Here is a 19,328-nt window from a genome sequence, read left to right on the forward strand (position 1 = left end):
TGTAGGGAAATACCTGATTTTTACTGGAAAAATACAAAATACACAGGATAATGTTATAATAAATGATGACAAATTACTGTAGAAATGTTAAATATGGAGTGAAACACTGATGTGGGAACGGCAGTAGCAGCTTCTGTTTTGAACCCTTAAACAGACGCTGCCGTGTTCATGCTGTCCACACTCATCTGCAGGTGTTTGCACATCCTGGCTCTTACACGGTGGTTGTGGACTGGTGCAGGGTGAAGGTGTGCCCACGCTGCCCCCGTGCACCGGGGGGGCGTTTGTGTACGAGGCTGTAGACAGCGCGGCGGTACGGGGCCGACATCAGGTTGTACAGCAGTGGGTTGATGGCAGCGCTGAGGTAGAAAAGCACCGACGACACCAGGTTCAAGTACTGAGACAGGTAGTAGAGGAGGTACAAGTGGGCGTCGGCCTCTGTGGAAGGGTGGGCGTCGGCCTCTGTGTGTGGGTGGGCGTCAGCCTCTGTGGGCGGGTGGGCGTCGGCCTCTGTGTGTGGGTGGGCGTCAGCCTCTGTGTAAAGGCTGACGTTGGCCTCTGTGGGTGGGTGGGCGCCGGGATCTGTGTGTAGGTGGGCGTCGGCCTCTGTGCCTAGGTGGGCGTCGGCCTCTGTGCCTAGGTGGGTGTCGGCCTCTGTGTCTAGGTGGGCGTAGGCCTCTGTATGTAGGTGGGTGTCGGCCTCTGTTTCTAGGTGGGTGTCGGCCTCTGTGTAGAGGTGGGCGTTGGCCTGTGTGTGTAGGTGGGTGTCGGCCTCTGTGTCTAGGTGGGTGTCGGCCTCTGTGTGTAGATGGGCGTCGTCCTGTGTGTGTAGGTGGGTGTCGGCCTCTGTGTCTAGGTGGGTGTCGGCCTCTGTGTAGAGGTGGGCGTTGGCCTCAGTGTGTAGGTGGGCGTTGGCCTGTGTGTGTAGGTAGGTGTTGGCCTCTGTGTGTAGGTGGGCGTCGGCCTCTGTGTGTGGGTGGGTGTTGGCCTCTGTGTGTGGGTGGGCGTCGGCCTCTGTGTGTGGGTGGGAGTCCAGGTGTGCTGGTTGTTGGTCCGTAACGGTTCCGACAGAAAGAGAGAAGAAGATGGTCCGACCAACGTGGAAGGGCAGCCAGCAGAGAAGGAAGGATAGAACGATCACCCCTGGATGAAAGACAGGAAGGAAGGATGAAGAAAAAAGAAAAATAAACAGGAAGGAAGGATGAGAAAAAAGAAAATCAACAAGAGAAAGAAAGGAAGGATGAGAAAAAAGAAAAACAAACAGGAAGGAAGGATGAGAAAAAACAAAGACAACAGGAAAAACAGTCATTCATTCAAGTAAAAGTGTCTGTTTAAGTGTGTTTTTAAGTGTCTGTTTCTTACCCAGCATTTTAACTGTGTTTTTGTGTTTCTGGTCTCGTCTCCCGCTTTGTGGGCGGAGCCAAAGCGTCCGTCCAATCAGGCTGTAGACCAGACCCAGGATGCAGAAGGGCACCAGGAAGTAGACGTTGGACAGGACCATCATGGCCGACATCAGACCGGAGGAGACCGCCCACTGTGTGCAGCCGCACTCCCTCCTGTCCGGGGACACGCCCACCTCACCCTCCCCTCTTCCTCCTCCCTCATCTTCCTCTTTTATCTGGTCTGGTCTGTGGTCTTGTATCTGGTCTGGTCTGCAGTCTTTTATCTGGTCTGGTCTGTGGTCTTGTATCTGGTCTGGTCTGTGGTCTTGTATCTGTTCTGGTCTGTGGTCTTGTATCTGTTGTGGTCTGTGGTCTTGTATCTGGTCTGGTCTGTGGTCTTGTATCTGTTCTGGTCTGTGGTCTTGTATCTGTTGTGGTCTGTGGTCTTGTATCTGGTCTGGTCTGTGGTCTTGTATCTGTTCTGGTCTGTAGTCTTGTATCTGGTCTGGTCTGTGGTCTTGTATCTGGTCTGGTCTGTGGTCTTGTATCTGGTCTGGTCTGTGGTCTTGTATCTGGTCTGGTCTGTGGTCTTGTATCTGGTCTGGTCTGTGGTCTCGTATCTGGTCTGGTCTGTGGTCTTTTATCTGGTCTGGTCTGTGGTCTCGTATCTGGTCTGGTCTGTGGTCTTTTATCTGGTCTGGTCTGTGGTCTCGTATCTGGTCTGGTCTGTGGTCTCGTATCTGGTCTGGTCTGTGGTCTTGTATCTGGTCTGGTCTGTGGTCTCGTATCTGGTCTGGTCTGTGGTCTCGTATCTGGTCTGGTCTGTGGTCTCGTATCTGGTCTGGTCTGTGGTCTTTTATCTGGTCTGGTCTGTGGTCTTGTATCTGTTCTGGTCTGTGGTCTTTTATCTGGTCTGGTCTGTGGTCTTTTTTTTGGTCTGGTCTGTGGTCTTGTATCTGGTCTGGTCTGTGGTCTTTTATCTGGTCTGGTCTGTGGTCTCTCTCTTTTCTCTCATGGATTGGTCTCGTCTCCTCACTTCTTTGGCTCCGCCCCATTGGTTCTTTTTCCTCCCATTTCATTGGCTCGTACGCCCACCACTCATCTTCTCCTTCCTCTCCTCTGCTTAAAAACGCCCCCTGTCCTCCTTCTCCGCCCGTCCAGCTCACGTCCTCCGTCTGTCCTTCAAACCCCACCTCCTCGCCGTCCACGTCCTCCACTCCGACCATGATCAGCACCGGCGCCGCGCTGACCGCCGCCGCCAACCACAGGCAGCCAATCAGAAGCCTGGTCCTGCGGCGCGTCAGCAGGGCCTTGGCTGCGATGGGCCAACAGACGGCCAGGTAGCGCTCCAACGACAAGAAGGTGATGTGGAGGATAGAGGAGAAGGTACAGCACTCCGATAGGAACATGGTCAGTTTACAGAGCAGGTCTCCAAAAGGCCAGGGGCGGGGTCTCCACAGCTAGGACAAGGACACAGACAGGGTTAAAGGGACCTGTGGGTCCTTAAGGGTTAAAGGGACCTGTGGGTCCTTAAGGGTTAAAGGGACCTGTGGGTCCTTAAGAGTTAAAGGTGGATGTTTGGGTCTTTAAGGGTTAAAGGTGGACGTTTGGGTCTTTAAGGGTTAAAGGTGAATAAAAAGACTTTGCTATGTTCAGGTTCTCAAAAATGTGAAGGAAAAGGTGGGGGGAAAAAAAAAAAATAAACACAGCAATTACAATAGATCACAGGGGTCAAACATGCAGAGCCAGCCCATAAAAGGGTCCAGTCTGGCTCACCAAAGGGTACGGTCCGGCCCCCCAAAGGGTCCAGTCCGACCCACCAAAGGGTCCACTTTGTAAGACAGATGAGGAATAGGAGCAGATGGAACCAAACTAATGTAATGGCTGAGACGAGCACAGACTGAATGTCCTTCTGTCTGATCTGGGACAGGAACGTTAGCTGAAGGTCATGTGACCTTCTGTTGTGGAGGCGGAGCTGCTGTGGTTTGAATGTCATGTGACCCTCTGTTTTGGAGGTGGAGCTCCTGTGGAGACGGAGCTCCTGTGGTTGGACATGCAGCTCATGTGTGATTGTGGAAAACTGGTCTAAGGCCCAGATCCCCCTGAGGACAGGAACCAACCTGCACCACTGTTCCACTGCTGGAGGGGCTGGGGGGGGCGTTTCCTCCTCCAAAGGGGGTCCAACAGAACCAGACCAAGACCCCCTGGGGTAGGCGGACCCCCATCAGATGAGGGGTGTGTCTGAGGCAGACCCTCATCAGGTGAGGTGGACCCCCATCAGAGTAGGTGGACCCCCATCAGAGTAGGCGTACCTTGTACAGGTCCAGCGGCAGCAGCAGGAGGATGAGCAGGTCACTGACGGCCATGCTGCTCAGGTACAGGTAGGAGGAGCTCCTCATGTGTGGACGCAGACACACCACCAGCAGGGTGAGGACATTACCCACAATGCCCAGCAGCATCAGCAGAACGTAGAGCACAGACACACACACTGTCAACGAGAAGAGACGAAGAACGAGAAGAGTGGACACCAGGAAAAAAGGAAGAAATGAAGAAGGAGAAGAGTGGACGCCAGGAAAATGAGAGGAGATGAAGAACGAGAAGAGTGGACGCCAGGAAAAGGAGAAGAGATGAAGAAGGAGAGGAGTGGACGCCAGGAAAAGGAGAAGAGACGAAGATGGAGAAGAGTGGACACCAGGAAAAGGAGAAGAGACAAAGAAGGAGAAGAGTGGATGCCAGGAAAAGGAGAAGAGATGAAGAAGGAGAAGAGTGGACGCCAGGAAAAAAGGAAGAGACGAAGAAGGAGAAGAGTGGACGCCAGGAAAACGAGAGGAGATGAAGAACGAGAAGAGTGGACGCCAGGAAAACGAGAGGAGATGAAGAACGAGAAGAGTGGACGCCAGGAAAAGGAGAAGAGATGAAGAAAGAGAAGAGTGGACACCAGGAAAACGAGAGGAGACGAAGAAGGAGAAGAGTGGACACCAGGAAAATGAGAAGAGATGAAGAACGAGAAGAGTGGACTCCAGGAAAATGAGAAGAGTTGAAGAAGGAGAAGAATGGACGCCAGGAAAACAAGAAGAGACAAAGAACGAGAAGAGTAGACGCCAGGAAAATAAGAAGAGACGAAGGAGAAGAGTGGACGCCAGGAAAAGGAGAAGAGATGAAGAAAGAGAAGAGTGGACACCAGGAAAACGAGAGGAGACGAAGAACGAGAAGAGTGGACGCCAGGAAAAGGAGAAGAGATGAAGAAGAAGGGTGGACAGCAGGAAAATGAGAAGAGACGAAGAACGAGAAGAGTGGACGCCAGGAAAATGAGAGGAGATGAAGAACAAGAAGAGTGGACGCCAGGAAAAGGAGAAGAGACGAAGAAGGAGAAGAGTGGACGCCAGGAAAATGAGAGGAGATGAAGAACAAGAAGAGTGGACGCCAGGAAAAGGAGAAGAGACGAAGAAGGAGAAGAGTGGACGCCAGGAAAAGGAGAAGAGACGAAGATGGAGAAGAGTGGACACCAGGAAAAGGAGAAGAGACGAAGAAGGAGTGGACGCCAGGAAAAGGAGAAGAGATGAAGAAGGAGAAGAGTGGACACCAGGAAAACGAGAAGAGACGAAGAAGGAGTGGACGCCAGGAAAAGGAGAAGAGACGAAGAAGGAGAAGAGTGGATGCCAGGAAAACGAGAAGAGACGAAGAAGGAGAAGAGTGGACGGCAGGAAAAGGAGAAAAGACGAAGAACGAGAAGAGTGGACGCCAGGAAAACGAGAAGAGACGAAGAAGGAGAAGAGTGGACACCAAGAAAACGAGAAGAGACGAAGAACAAGAAGAGTGGACGCCAGGAAAAGGAGAAGAGACGAAGAAGGAGAAGAGTGGACGCCAGGAAAACGAGGAGACGAAGAACGAGAAGAGTGGATGCCAGGAAAACGAGGAGACGAAGAACGAGAAGAGTGGATGCCAGGAAAAGGAAAAGAGACGAAGAAGGAGAAGAGTGGACACCAGGAAAATGAGAGGAGACGAAGAACAGAAAGAGTGGACGCCAGGAAAACGAGACGAGACAAAGAAGGAGAAGAGTGGACGCCAGGAAAATGATGATGATGTGTGAGGACAGGACAGGTATGGAGAGTACCAGTATGATCAAAGGGTATGATAAAGGGTTAACCCTTTAATAACCCTTTAACCCTTTAGTAACCATGTAATAACCCTTTAATAACTATTTAATAACTCTTTAACCCTTTAGCCCTTTAATAACCCTTTAACCCTTTAGTAACCATATAATAACCCTTTAAAGGGTTATTAAAGGGTTAAAGGGTTATTAAAGGGTTTTTAAAGGGTTATTAAAGGGTTTTTAAAGGGTCATTAAAGGGTTTTTAAAGGCAAAACTGACCTAACTCACTGAGTCCGAACCACGGCGTCTCGTCCCACTGTCCCTCGGTGCTGGTCCAGTCCTGCAGGACACAGTTTCCATGGTTACAGCCGCTGTCTGCGTCTCCGTCTCCCAGCTCCATTGTGTCCGCTCTGACACAGAACAGAGGTGGGGTCTGGGGGAACAGTGGGAGTGGCCGGGGGCGGTGCCAGTGTCCCAGGGCGACGAGGTGACGCAGTCTGATGGATTTCCTATGATCGGATTAAAGTAGCGCCGGCAGGGTGGGACAGGAAGGAGGAGCACCACCGAGACGGACCCCCACTGAGACGGACCCCCACCGAGACGGACCACAGGACAGGACAATACGATAGGGACATGTTCCACCCCAGACCACATATGGATTATACAGGAGTTAGAAAACAGAGCACTTAGATCACAGGTGTCAAACATGCGGCCCGGGGGCCAAAACCGGCCCACCAAAGGTTCCAGTCTGGTCCATGGGATGAATTTATAAAGTGCAAAACGAAAAAATTACCCTGAAGATGTCAACAGTCAAGGGTGTCAAACTCAAAAATAACAGCATAATAACCTGGAAATAATGACTCCAAATTTTTTCTTGATTTAATGTGAAAAAAATAATGACATCATGCCTATAAATAATGGCAACACCAATTTTTTCTCTTTGATGTACTGCAAAGAACATTAAATTCTGATTTCCTTTAACAATAAAACGTCAATAACCTGAACAAATATGAACAACCTGGAATGTCTAAAGAAAAATAAGTGCAGTTTTAACAATATTCAGCCTGTTTTGTGTCTTGGTAGATCTGATCTGTAATGCACATGTAGAAATCATAAGTTGAGGCAGAATCTTGATAAAATTGTACTTATTTTTCTTCAGAATTTTTTTTTTTTTTTTTTTTCCAGTTATTCACATCTTTTTTGTTTTGGATAGAAATAGTTTCATCATCTAATGTTATTTTTTGCACTAAAAAATTTGGAGTTGTCATTATTTATTGACTATTCTGCTATTATTTGACTGGTCTGGCCCACTGGAGATCAAATTGGGCTGAATATGGCCCCTCAAAGAAACTGAGTTTGAGACCCCCGCCTTAGATTCAACATGTACTGAACATTTACATTTAAAGGTGCAGTCTGTAGAAATTCTGTTCTCAGTCATTCTAAAACTGGGGTGGGGGCTTATTTCAGGAAAATGTTCAGATTCAACTTTAGCCCAGATTTTCTAACGCTCCCATGTCTTGGGAATAAAAAAAATATGAAAAAAATTTTAATCAAGCCCAACCCCCCACCCCCACCCCGAAAATTACTTTTTCAACCGTGAAAACGTGGGGTTTTTGTCAACTTTCAAACGTTCTGCACTTTTGATAAAGTACAATGTAGCAATCTGCTCATGCTGGGCCCTTAAATGTTTTTTTTGTGAGACATGTCTTCAGAGTGCTTTGCACTACAAAAGGTGTAGTGTCAAGGTCAAATTATAGGTCAAAGGTCACCCAAATGGTCCAAATGCATATTTGATGGAATGAAGCTGTTAATGTGGGTTCTTCCACATGTTGGGCTCAGGTTCTCTCCTCAGAACACATCTGTTGACCACAAACAACTCCCATTCAATAAGACAAATTAAACACAACTATGTACTCCAGGGGTGTCAAACATGCGGCCCAGGGGCCAAATGCGGCCCCCCCAAAGGGTCCAATCCGGCCCGCAGGATGAATCAGCAAAAATTACATTTAAGATATTAATAATCAAGGATGTTGTAGTCGTTTTTGTTCAGGTTCCACACACAGACCAATGTGATCTCAACTAAAATAATAGCATAATAACCTATAAATAATGACTCCAAATTTTCTTAGTTTAATGTGAAAAACATAATATTACATTACATCTATAAATAAGTAAGGACAACTCCAAATTTTTCTCTTTGTTTAGTGTAAAAACTTACATTAAATGATGAAAATATTAACATTTACAGACTATCCTTTAACAATAAAATGTGGAAAACCTGAAATTTTGAAAGTGAAATTTTTATTATTAATTATTCTTCCTATTATTAAATATTTTGTGCCTTTGTAGATCCAATCCATAATATATATGCATGTATAAATGGTAAGTTGAGGTGTAATATTGTTAAAATTGCACTTATTTTTCTCAAGAAATTTCAGGTTTTTTTTCAGATTGTTCACATCATTTTTGTTTGGATAGTTTGCAAATGTACATATTTTTATAATTTAATTTTGATATCACTAAAACAAAGAGAAAAATTTGGAGTCGTCATTATTTACAGGTTATTATGCTACTGTTTTAATGGTTCGGCCCACTGGAGATCAATTTGAGCTGAATGTGGCCCCTGAACTAAAATGAGTTTGACAGCCCTGGTTTGCTCCATGTATTCTCCATATAGACATGTCCAAACGAACAAACGGTAGTGTCACATGACTTTGACATTTACATGTTTATGTCCTGTCATGGGCGACACAGTGGTGCAGTGGATAGACCTGGTGCCTCACAGACACAGGGTCCTGGGTTCCATTCCAACACCAGTCCATGGCGGTGGGACCTGAACTGTGTGGAGTTTACATGTTCTCCCCGTGTCTGCGTAGGTTCTCTGGCTCCTCCCACCATCCAAACACATGCACTGATAGGTTAATGGGTTAATCTAAATCGCCCATAGGTGTGGATGTGACAGTGATTGTTTGTCTCTATATCAGGGCTGTCAAACTGATTTTGGTTCAGTTCCATATTCAGCCATATTTGATCTGCAGCGGGCCACACCAGTAAAATAATGACTTAATAACCTATAAATAATGACAAGTCCAAGTTTTTCTTTTTGTTTTAGTACAAAAAACCCCCAATTAAATTATGAAAATATTTACATTTTACAAAAAAGATGTGAATAACCTGAAAAAACAGAAATTTCATTTGAAAAATTAGTGCAATTTTAGCAATATTATGCCTCGACTTATTATTTATACATGTACATTACACACAGTGTTCCATAAACATTTGGTAACAGGCAGAATATTGTTAAAATTTTGGAGTTTGGAACTAAAATTTGAACAATTTCTACAATATTCCAACTCTTATTATGAACACAACTCCAGATCACAGTGGATCCATAAATGCACCAAACATTTAGTAACAGGCAGAATATTGTTCAAATTGCACACTTCGGGTTGTTCATCTTTGTTTTCATTTATATATTTATTTGCATTTTATTGTGAAAAAATAGTTTTGTAAATGTTAATATTTTCACTGTGTAATGTTATTTTTTTCACTTAATTTTTTTCCACATAAGTTTTCACAAAGAAAATTCATAGTTGTCATTATTTACGGTTTATTGTGTTGTTATTATTACTGTAGATCACATTGGTCTGTGTGTGGAACCTGAACCAAAAGGATTTGGACAACCTGGACTGATCAGGTTTATTTTTGCGCTTTCATCCCGTGGGCCGGATTGGATGGTTTGGCGGGCCAGATTTGGCCTCTGGGCTGCATGTTTGACACCTGTGCTCTATATGTTTAGTCCTGCGATGAACTGGTCACATGTCCAGGGTGAACCCCGCCTTCGCCCGTAAGTAGTTGGGATAGGCTCCGCCCCCGTGACCCTATAAAGCGGGTTCAGAAAATGAATGAATGAATGAATGAAGTGTTAGTGATTCCCACCAAAATGTGTGCTAGTGTTTCCCGCTACACTAATGGCGGCAAATTCAAATGGAATGTCCATGTTTTAATGCACAGGTGTCCAACATGCGGCCCGGAGGAAAGTGTAAATATTAACCTGAACAGTCAAGGGGTTTTTTTTTTTTAAACAATTTTTTTTTTTGCATATTATCTCCATGAAGTAAGTAATGACTAGTATTAGTGTATGTTAAAATGTGAAAAAACATCAGATTAGCTGCATTAAAAATGTTTTCATTTCATAGTTCTCATTCAGTTTATCAGTAAATATGTTTCTTTGCTTCAAAAATTTAATGCATGGCATCCAGCTGAGTGGACATTTTTGCAACTCCATGAAAAATGGGTTCATAAAAACGATTTCAGTTGCATTGTTTTTTTTTTTAATGCCTAGAGGAATAAAAACACTCAGGAAAAAAATCTTGATTAAGGCTCTTATAATTCATGCATGAAAGGGTTGAAGCCATGGAATCGTTTCTCAGAGGATGAAAGTCACTTGAATACACATCAGCGTTTTTACAGTTGATCCTCAGGAGCGCAGGTGTCAAACGTGTGGCCCGGGGGCCAAATCTGGCCCCCCCGCCAAAGGTTCCATTCCGGCCCCACAGGATGAAAGTGCAAACATTAACCTGATCAGTCCAGGTTGTCCAAATCCTTTTGGTTCAGGTTCCACATACAGACCAATGTGACCTACAGTAAAAATAACAACACAATAACCCATAAATAATGACAACTACAAATTTTCTTTGTGAAAAATAATGTGGAAAAAATTTAAGTGAAAAAAATAACATTACACTGTGAAAATATTTACATTTACAAAACTGTTCCTTCACAATAAAATACAAATAAATACATAAATAAAAACAAAGATGAACAGCCTGAAATGTGCAATTTTAACAATATTCTGCCTGTTACTAAATGTTTGGTGCATTTATGGATCCACTGTGATCTGGAGTTGTGTTAATAATAAGAGATGGAATATTGTAGAAATTGTTCAAATTTTAGTTCCAAACTCCAAAAGTTTAACAATTTTATGCCTGTTACCAAATGTTTATGGAACATTGTGTGTAATGTACATGTAGAAATAATAAGTCGAGGCATAATATTGCTAAAATTGCACTAATTTTTCAAATGAAATTTCTGTTTTTTCAGGTTATTCACATCTTTTTTGTAAAATGTAAATATTTTCATAATTTAATTGGGGTTTTTTGTACTAAAACAAAAAGAAAAGCTTGGATTTGTCAATATTTATAGGTTATGAAGTCATTATTTTACTGGTCTGACCCGCTGCAGATCAAATATGGCTGAATATGGAACTGAACCAGACTGAGTTTGACAGCCCTGTTTTAATATTTAGTCTCTAATGTGTCTTTAAAGGGCCAAAGGCCTTGGGAGATCCCACCAGGAAACCAGAGGGAACAGAACTGAGGATAGATTTGATCAAATGTTGGAATGGTATGAAATTTTGAAAAAACTAGTCATTTTGGTGACCTTTAACCTCCAACATGACCTTGACATTAGACTTTTCATACTACAAAGTACTCTTATGATACAATATGGCACTGACAAGATCATTAAATGTCCCATCATGAACATACTGAACTGGACAAAAGAGTGGAGAAGCTGAGAAAGTTGCAATTTTCAGAGTTAAAAAAGTAATTTTCAAGGGTGGGGGGGGGGGGGTGTCAGGACGAAAATTTCAAAAAAATTACACAGGAGTTCTTAGAACATCTTGTTGCATCAGAAAATCAGGGCTAATGTGGTATTTGATATTAAGCCCCCCCCCAATCCAATCCAACTTTATTCGTAAAGCACAGTGGATTAAAGTACTGTACAGAAAAATGAATAAAAACCAAAATAACAGGGAAAAATACAAGAATAGATTAAAAGACATAGAACTGTAAAAAAAAAAAAATAATAATAATAATACAATAAAATAGATAAAAATACAGAAGAATAGATTAAACCTTAATAAAAGAATAAAATACAAGAATAGATTAAAAACATAAAAAAGCTGTACAATTAATGCCAAATTTAAGAGGAATAAAAACAAAAAATCTTTATTAAGGTTCTCATAATCCATGCGTGAAAGGGTTAAGGTCTGATTGGACCCAAAAATGCTGCATCAGTGAATGTTAGCTGACACCAAACAGGATCCACAGATCTAGGTTTGGTTTCCTGGATTTGTGGATCCATCTCCTTCTCTTTTCTTTGTCTTTCAGTGTCTGTAAAACGATAGCTCCCACTGCTTTAAGAACCTGAAAATACAATCAGTCACACAACAGCTCTGCCCCATTTTTTATTAAATGTTCTTCAGTTTAGACAGAATTGAAGCCAACGCTGTCACTCATCTCCCTCTCTCTGACACTCAGTGGGCGGAACCGCGGTGACTTCACTAGCGGTGATGTCACGTGCAGACCCTCTATATATGGACATGGGCTATCCTTCTAAACCACAGGTGTCAAACATGCGGCCCAGGGGCCAAAACCGGCCCGCCAAAGGGTCCAGTTCGACCCGTAGGATGAATTTGTGAAATGCAAAAATTACATTCAAGATATTAAACGTCAGTCCTTGACATATAAAGCCCTACTTTAGCCTCAAGTGGGTCAGATCAGTAAAATACTACCATAAAAACCTACAAATAATGATAATTCCAAAATTTCCCTCTGTTTTAGTGTAAACAAGTGAAATTACATGAAAATGCGTAAATTTGCAAACTAGCCTTTCATAAAAAATATGGAAATACTAGAAATGTCCTAAGAGAAGTAAGTGCAATTTTACTAATATTCTGCCAGTTACTAAAATATTTGGAGTATTTGCAGATCCATTGTGATCTGAAAGTTGTAACGCACATTTACAAATGATAAGCAGAGGCAAAATATAGTTAAAACTGCACTTATTTTTCTTAATAAATTTCAGTTTTTTCATGGTTGTTCATCTTATTCACATTTTTAAAAGGACACTTTATAGATGTAAACATTTCCATAATGTAATTTTACTTTTTGTTTTACTATAAAACACACTGAAATGTTTGGAATTGGCATTATTTATATATTATTATTATATTTTTTTTATTATTGATTTATTTCGAATATGGATATGATACAACCTTCCTGATTACTACTATTTGACTATTTGACTATTATTATGTTATTAATTCACTGGTCCGGCCCACTTCAGATCATATTGGGAGGATATGGGCTCTGAACTGAAGTGAGTTTGACACTTCTGTTCTAAAACAGTTAGAGCCCCTGTGGACAGAACATGGTGTTTGTCTGACACCTAGTGGTCTTTTTAGGTAATAACATCTCACTGCAGACCTATTCTTCAGAACACATACTGTTTCCATCCCTATTTTAACTGGATTCCTACATATATCCAAACATTTTATCTGTCTTATTATTACCTCTCCCGGCATTGGTTTGTCTGTCTGTCTGTCCGTGTGCAAGATAACTCAAAAAGTTATGGACGGATTTAGATGAAAATTTCAGGAAATGTTGATGCTGGCACAAGGAACAAATAATTAAATTTTGGTGGTGATCGGGGGGGTGGGGGCACTGATTGGCCTTGGTGGAGGTCTGCGCTTTCCGAGTGCTTGTAGTTTATAATAAAATAAATCAGTAACTTATCTACTGTTAGTCTACTTTTGTCCAATTTTGCTATTTCTAAAATAAATCATCACATCAATTTATCATAACTATTTTGACAAACAAACAAACTCAGAGTAAAAATCCTGCACCTCCATTGGAGCAAGGTTCTAATAGTTTTGGATTTTTTCATTATAGTTTAGTTTTATTTAGTTTTGACTTCTTTTTCTCTAATTCAGTTCATTTGAATTCATTTTTAGAGCAGGTTTGCTAGTTTTTATTTTCATTGTTTTGGAAATGCTTAGTTTTAGTTTAGTTTTAGTATTAATTTTAGTTTTGTTGTATCTTTTCTCTTCTTCGCCGTCGTATTCAAATAAATCCCACACAGGACTCTGCTGTTTTCTCCCAACTTTAGTCTCCATGTTTCCAGGTAGAGTGGGGACCAGAAGACGATTAAACGAGAAGTGACGGCCCATATGGTGCTAGCAGCTAAAATTGCTCGAGGGAAATAAATCGATTTCATATCAATCCGACATTGACAAAGACGAAAACGAAGGGAATTTTATCCATAATTTTTATCTGTTTTAGTTAGCTGGTAAACACACAATACAGTTTCAGTTAATTATCATTTTTTTCTTTTAATTATAGTTTTTATTTATTTCAGTTAACGAAAATGTTTTTACAATTCTTATTTTTATTATTTTGTTAGTTTTCGTTAACGATAACAACCTTGCATTGGAGGTGCAGGTTCAACAGCTGACTGGACAGATCCTGCTCTTCCTGCTGTTTCTAAACACCCACACTTCCACACCTGCATTTACAGAACCAGAACCAGAAGCCTTCTACATGTCGTTGGTGCTCTGTGATAAAACAACACACGCTCGGATTTCACCATCACATCCAACAGGAAACAGGTCAGAGGCGGAGCCACATTCCACACAACACAGATCACTTCCCAGAACTGAAAGTGAAAGTTGTTTCCAGTGTGAGCGGAGCTGCAGACGTGTGTGTGGAACCGTCCGACAAACCTTAAACCCACTTCATCAGATCTGTTTCCAGTCTCAACGAACAGAGGTGAGTCCAACTGAGCTGATCTACCGCTTTAACACCGCACTGCAACTGCAAACACACAAATACAAGTTCCTCTGTTCATTTCACACCAGCTCTCCTGGAATGGTTCCTCTCACTGAACCACATGGACAAACCCACAGGATTTACATGGATCCTAGATGATTCCAGCCCATGTCCTTTCGATGGTCTGGACTTGGACTGTTGGTCTCTTCCTGGTTTTGTCACCACTAACATTTTCTACAGTTACACTTCAATGAACTTCCTGAACATTTCAAAGTCAAAGGGCCTGATTTACTAAGATCGCACAAACCTTTAGTAAATCAGACCCAAAGCATTGGACTGACGTCATGGATTTGAAACACTGCTGCAGAGTCATGTGACTAACCAGTCAGACTTATAAAACACCTAAACGACTGTTATGGAAATGATCACATTATGATAAACCACAGGTGTCAAACATGTGGCCCAGGGGCCTAATCCGGCCCGCCAAAGGGTCCAGTCCAGGATGAATTTGTGAAATGCAAAAATTACACTGAAGATTTTAACAATCAGTGGTGTCAAAATCATTTTCATTCAGGTTCCACATACAGACACATACAGTCCAATTAGATTTCAAGTGGGTCAGAACCAGTAAAATATTATAATAACTAACCATAAATAATGACAACCCCAGATTTTCCCTTTGTTTTAATTGGTGTAAAAAAAAGGAAAATTACATGAAAATGTTTACATTACCAAACTGTACTTTACAAAATATGTGAATAACCTGAACAAACGGAAATGTCTTAAGAAAAGTAAATGCAATTTTACCAATATTCTGCCTGTTATTAAATGTTTTGTGCGATTATAATGCACATGTGTAAATAATAACCTAATAAACTGTGGCAGAATATTGTTAAAATTGCATTTGTTTTTCTTAAGACAATTCAAGTTGTTCGTGTTATTCAGATTTTTAAGTAAACTTTACAGATGTAAACCTGACCCTAATATAATTTAACTGTTTTCACTGGTATTATTTTACTGGTCCGGCCCACTGCAGATCAAATAAGGCTGAATGTGGAACTGAACTAAAATGACTTTGACAGCTCTGTGATAAACACTGATATTATAATTATAAATGTTTCAAGGTTTAAAGTTCAAGGTTCACTTTATTTTCTCCCATGGGAGAAATTTGGCTGAGACCAAGACAAAAACAAACTGCAACATAAAACACAACACATGCTGCAAAAAACACATCAAATATGTGACATATAATACATAACTTAAATTATTATAAAGACAAAAACCTAAAATACATACATACACACATACACACACTCATACATACATACATACATACACACACTCATACATACATACATACATACATACACACACTCATACATACATACATACATACATACACACATACACACACTCATACATACATACATACATACATACACACACTCATACATACATACATACACACACTCATACATACATACATACATACACGCATACATGCATATATACATACACACATGCATACTTACATACATACATACACACATACATACATACACACATACAGGCATACATACACACATGCATACTTACATACATACATACACACATACATACACACATACATCCATACACACATACATCCATACATACACACATACATACATACACACGCATACTTACATACATACATACACACATACATACATACATACACACATGCATACTTACATACATACATACATACATACATACATACACACATACACACATGCATACTTACATACATACATACACACATGCATACATACATACATACACACATACATCCATACACACATACATCCATACACACATACATCCATACATACACACATACATCCATACACACACACATACACACATACATACATACACACATACATCCATACATACATACATACACACATACATCCATACACACACACATACACACATACATCCATACATACACACATACATACATACATACATACATATACATACATACACACATACATTTGTACACATCATTTGACTTCCTCCTTTTGGTAGCTCCACCTAACTGCTCATTAATGACCTTGGTTGAAACTGGAATAACAGAATGTTTAAAGGGTTGAACCTGCACAGCAGGACTCTGTACCTTCTGCCTGAAGTCAACAGAACACACTCTGGAAACAGGACATGTGATGGTGGTCTGTATTTATGTCTTGCGTCATGAGTGGACCAGGGGTCCCCATGATCTTCCTTTCCATCTTCACCAGGTTATGAATGTGAGTTTTGGATTTGACTGTCAGAGCCCAAACCTGCAGGTGATTTCAGTGATGTGTGTGTTCTGTTGGTCCACAGATATGGCTGCTGCCGGTTGGGTCCGATCTGAAGATCAGTTCCTGTGTTCCATCTGTCTGAAGGTCTTCACTGATCCAGTCTGCACACCATGTGGACACAACTTCTGCAAATCCTGCATCTTTGAATGCTGGGATAATAATGAAATCTACCAGTGTCCCATGTGTCAAAAAGCTTTTGACCCACGACCTGAGTTGTACGTCAACACTTTCCTCTCACAGATGGTGGCTCAGTTCAGACTTGAAGCTCAACATGAACCAAACATCTCCAGCTCAGACCAACAAGCTGCCAAACCAGGAGAAGTTCCCTGTGACGTCTGCACTGGAACCAAACTGAAGGCCCTGAAGTCCTGCCTGGTGTGTCTGACCTCCTACTGTCAGACTCATCTGGAACCTCATCTGACACGTTCAGGACTGAAAAGACATCAGCTGATCCACCCTGTGGAGAACCTGGACGACAGGATGTGTATGAAGCACGACAAACCTCTGGAGCTGTTCTGTAAAACTGACCACACATGTATCTGTCACCACTGCACCTACTCAGACCATAGAAGTCATGACGTTACTCCTCTGAAAGACGAACATGAAGAACAGAAGCCAGAGCTGAAGAAGACAGACGCTGAAATTAAGCAGATGATCCAGGAGAGACGACTGAAGATCCAGGAGATCCAACGGTCAGTGGAGCTCAGTAAGAACGCTGCAGACACAGAGACAGCAGAAGGTGTTGAGGTCTACACCGGTCTGATGGAGTCTGTTCAAAGAAGTCTGAACCGGTTCAAAGAGGAGATCCAAGAAAAGCAGAGGAGCACCGAGAAACAGGCTGAAGACTTCATCAAAGAGCTGGAACAGGAAATCTGTGAGCTGGAGAAGAGAAGCACTGAGGTGGAGCAGCTGTCAGGCTCTGAAGACCACCTCCACTTCGTCCAGAGGTTCACATGTGTCAAAGCTGCTCCACCCATGAAGACCTGGACAGAGGTCAGCGTCCGTCCACCATCATATGAGGGGACTGTGGCCAGAGCTGTGTCTGAGCTGGAGGACAAACTCACAGAAGACATGAAGAAGGTGGTTAAAGCTGAGCTGAAGAGAGTCCAACAGTATGAGGTGGATCTGACTCTGGATCCAGATACTGCCCATCCTAGACTCGTCCTGTCTAATGATGGAAAACAGGTTCATGATAGTGATGAAACCAAGAACCTTCCAGACAAACCACAGAGGTTTTCTGAATGTGTTTCCATCGTAGCGAAGCAGATTTTCTCTTCAGGAAGGTTCTACTTCCAGGTTCAGGTCAAAGGAAAGACTGACTGGACTTTAGGAGTGGCCAAAGAGTCCATCAACAGGAAGTTATCGATCACAGCCAGACCTCAGGACGGATACTGGACCATCTGTTTGAGAAATGGAAGTCAGTACTACGCTTGGTCTGATCCTCCTGCCCGTCTGTCTGTGCAGTCTGGTCTTCAGAAGGTGGGGGTGTTTGTGGATTATGAAGAGGGTCTGGTCTCCTTTTATGACCTAGGTTCTTCAGTTCTCATCTACTCCTTCATTGGCTGCTGCTTCAGTGATAAACTCCTCCCATACTTCAATCCATGGCCTAATGATGGAGGTCTGAACTCTGCTCCTCTGATCATCACTCCTGTCCACACTGAGTAAGAAACTCATCAAACGGACAGATTTTCTCAGATTTACTGGAGTCACTAAACTTAGAGATGACGTAAACTGTTTGAACGTGAATGAACCTGGATCCAAATGCACTGAAATACTAACATTTGTGCTGAGAATAATCCTGGTTTGACACATTCTGATGCCTGTGGTTTAGTCCAATGATAAGGATGGTGGGTTTTTTTTGTTCTTTTTTAAACATTCTTTTTATTGAACATTTTCAAAATGATCCAGTCCAGAGCAGTACGTACAGGTTGTATGAAATGTAAAGCAGATCCAAAATACGTCCACAGCAATGATCTCAAAAGTCCGTGTTAAGTCTGTTTCAGGTCGTTGCAGTCTGAGTTCCCAGATATTCCAACACTTTTCCAAACTTTGCTGTACAGACGTCCTTCTTATTAATATAAAATCTTAGTCTTTCCAGAGAAATATAGTCTGAGATCACAGACTTCCACAGATGGACTGAAGGAGGTTCTTCTCCAACCCATTTGGTCAGAACAGCCTTTCAGCCCAACATAAACACAAACTGAACAGTATATTTATGTGTTCTCAGTGGTTCCAGGATACATCCAAATAGACACAGTAATGGCTTAAGCTGTACCTGGTGCTTAATGACCACACTGACCTCAGCACATATTGGTTTACCAAAACTGTTGAATCTGTTCACATTCCCAGAGGCAGTGAAGTCTGGTCCCTAAAAGAGTTTGACATTTGGGGCAGTTTGGACAGGCCCTTGCTGTAGATTTACTGTACATATATGGACATATATAGACATTTTGTAAAATAGAATATTGCATTTCTCTAAATCTGTTACATATGGATATTTTTGAAGGTAAAAGTAAGATTTCCTCCCATACGCTGGTATTTCATTTCATTTATTAAGATCCCCATTAGCAACTGATGATTCAGTTGCTATTGTTCCTGGGGTCTCCTCTACAGTACATTAGCGTCAAGTCACTCGCCTGTTGACTTTGAATCAAAAAATTAGAATTGAGATAATGATTTAAAAAAATGATAAAAGAGAAAAAGAGAAGAAAAAAATGGAATTGAGAATGATTTCAAACTTTTTGTAGTTCAATAGTATAACATCTTAAATTTGTAAATCCATTACAATTTTTGCTAAAACAGGATTTTCAAGGAAATTACAGAACTTTTTATATGAACTAAATTCAGTCCCTCAGAAAGTTCTCTAAGAATGAATAATAACAGAACTTATCGTTGC

At 41.9% G+C, this 19,328-nt stretch overlaps 2 protein-coding genes across 3 annotated transcripts; one reads left to right on the forward strand and one right to left on the reverse strand.

Moving 5' to 3' along the window:
* LOC115421477 (growth hormone secretagogue receptor type 1-like) lies at positions 1–3,859 on the reverse strand (the record flags this gene model as incomplete). The annotated part of the gene is made up of 4 exons (XM_030137709.1): positions 1–1,140; positions 1,360–1,550; positions 2,568–2,839; positions 3,692–3,859. Coding segments are annotated over 4 exons (1,560 nt in total), but the record flags the coding sequence as incomplete, so codon positions are not given.
* LOC115420199 (zinc finger protein RFP-like) lies at positions 2,609–19,134 on the forward strand. Of its 2 annotated transcripts, XM_030136601.1 has the most exons (4): positions 2,609–2,765; positions 13,834–13,924; positions 13,995–14,084; positions 16,455–19,134. In XM_030136601.1, exon 4 carries the CDS (start codon positions 16,457–16,459, stop codon positions 18,095–18,097), a length of 1,641 nt encoding a protein of 546 aa, XP_029992461.1. In that variant the 5' UTR covers positions 2,609–2,765; positions 13,834–13,924; positions 13,995–14,084; positions 16,455–16,456; the 3' UTR covers positions 18,098–19,134. The 2 variants fall into 2 exon arrangements, with proteins under 2 accessions (XP_029992461.1, XP_029991639.1); XM_030135779.1 differs by having other exon boundaries at positions 2,654–2,741; positions 13,834–14,084.
* Positions 19,135–19,328: the final 194 nt, after the last annotated feature.

This window comes from Sphaeramia orbicularis, chromosome 1 (assembly GCF_902148855.1).
Source record: "Sphaeramia orbicularis chromosome 1, fSphaOr1.1, whole genome shotgun sequence".
Taxonomy (NCBI): Eukaryota; Metazoa; Chordata; class Actinopteri; order Kurtiformes; family Apogonidae; genus Sphaeramia; species Sphaeramia orbicularis.

Bases quoted from the DNA above. Each gene is read 5' to 3' on its own strand.
- LOC115420199 (XM_030136601.1), top strand. From the start codon at position 16,457: ATGGCTGCTGCCGGTTGGGTCCGATCTGAAGATCAGTTCCTGTGTTCC.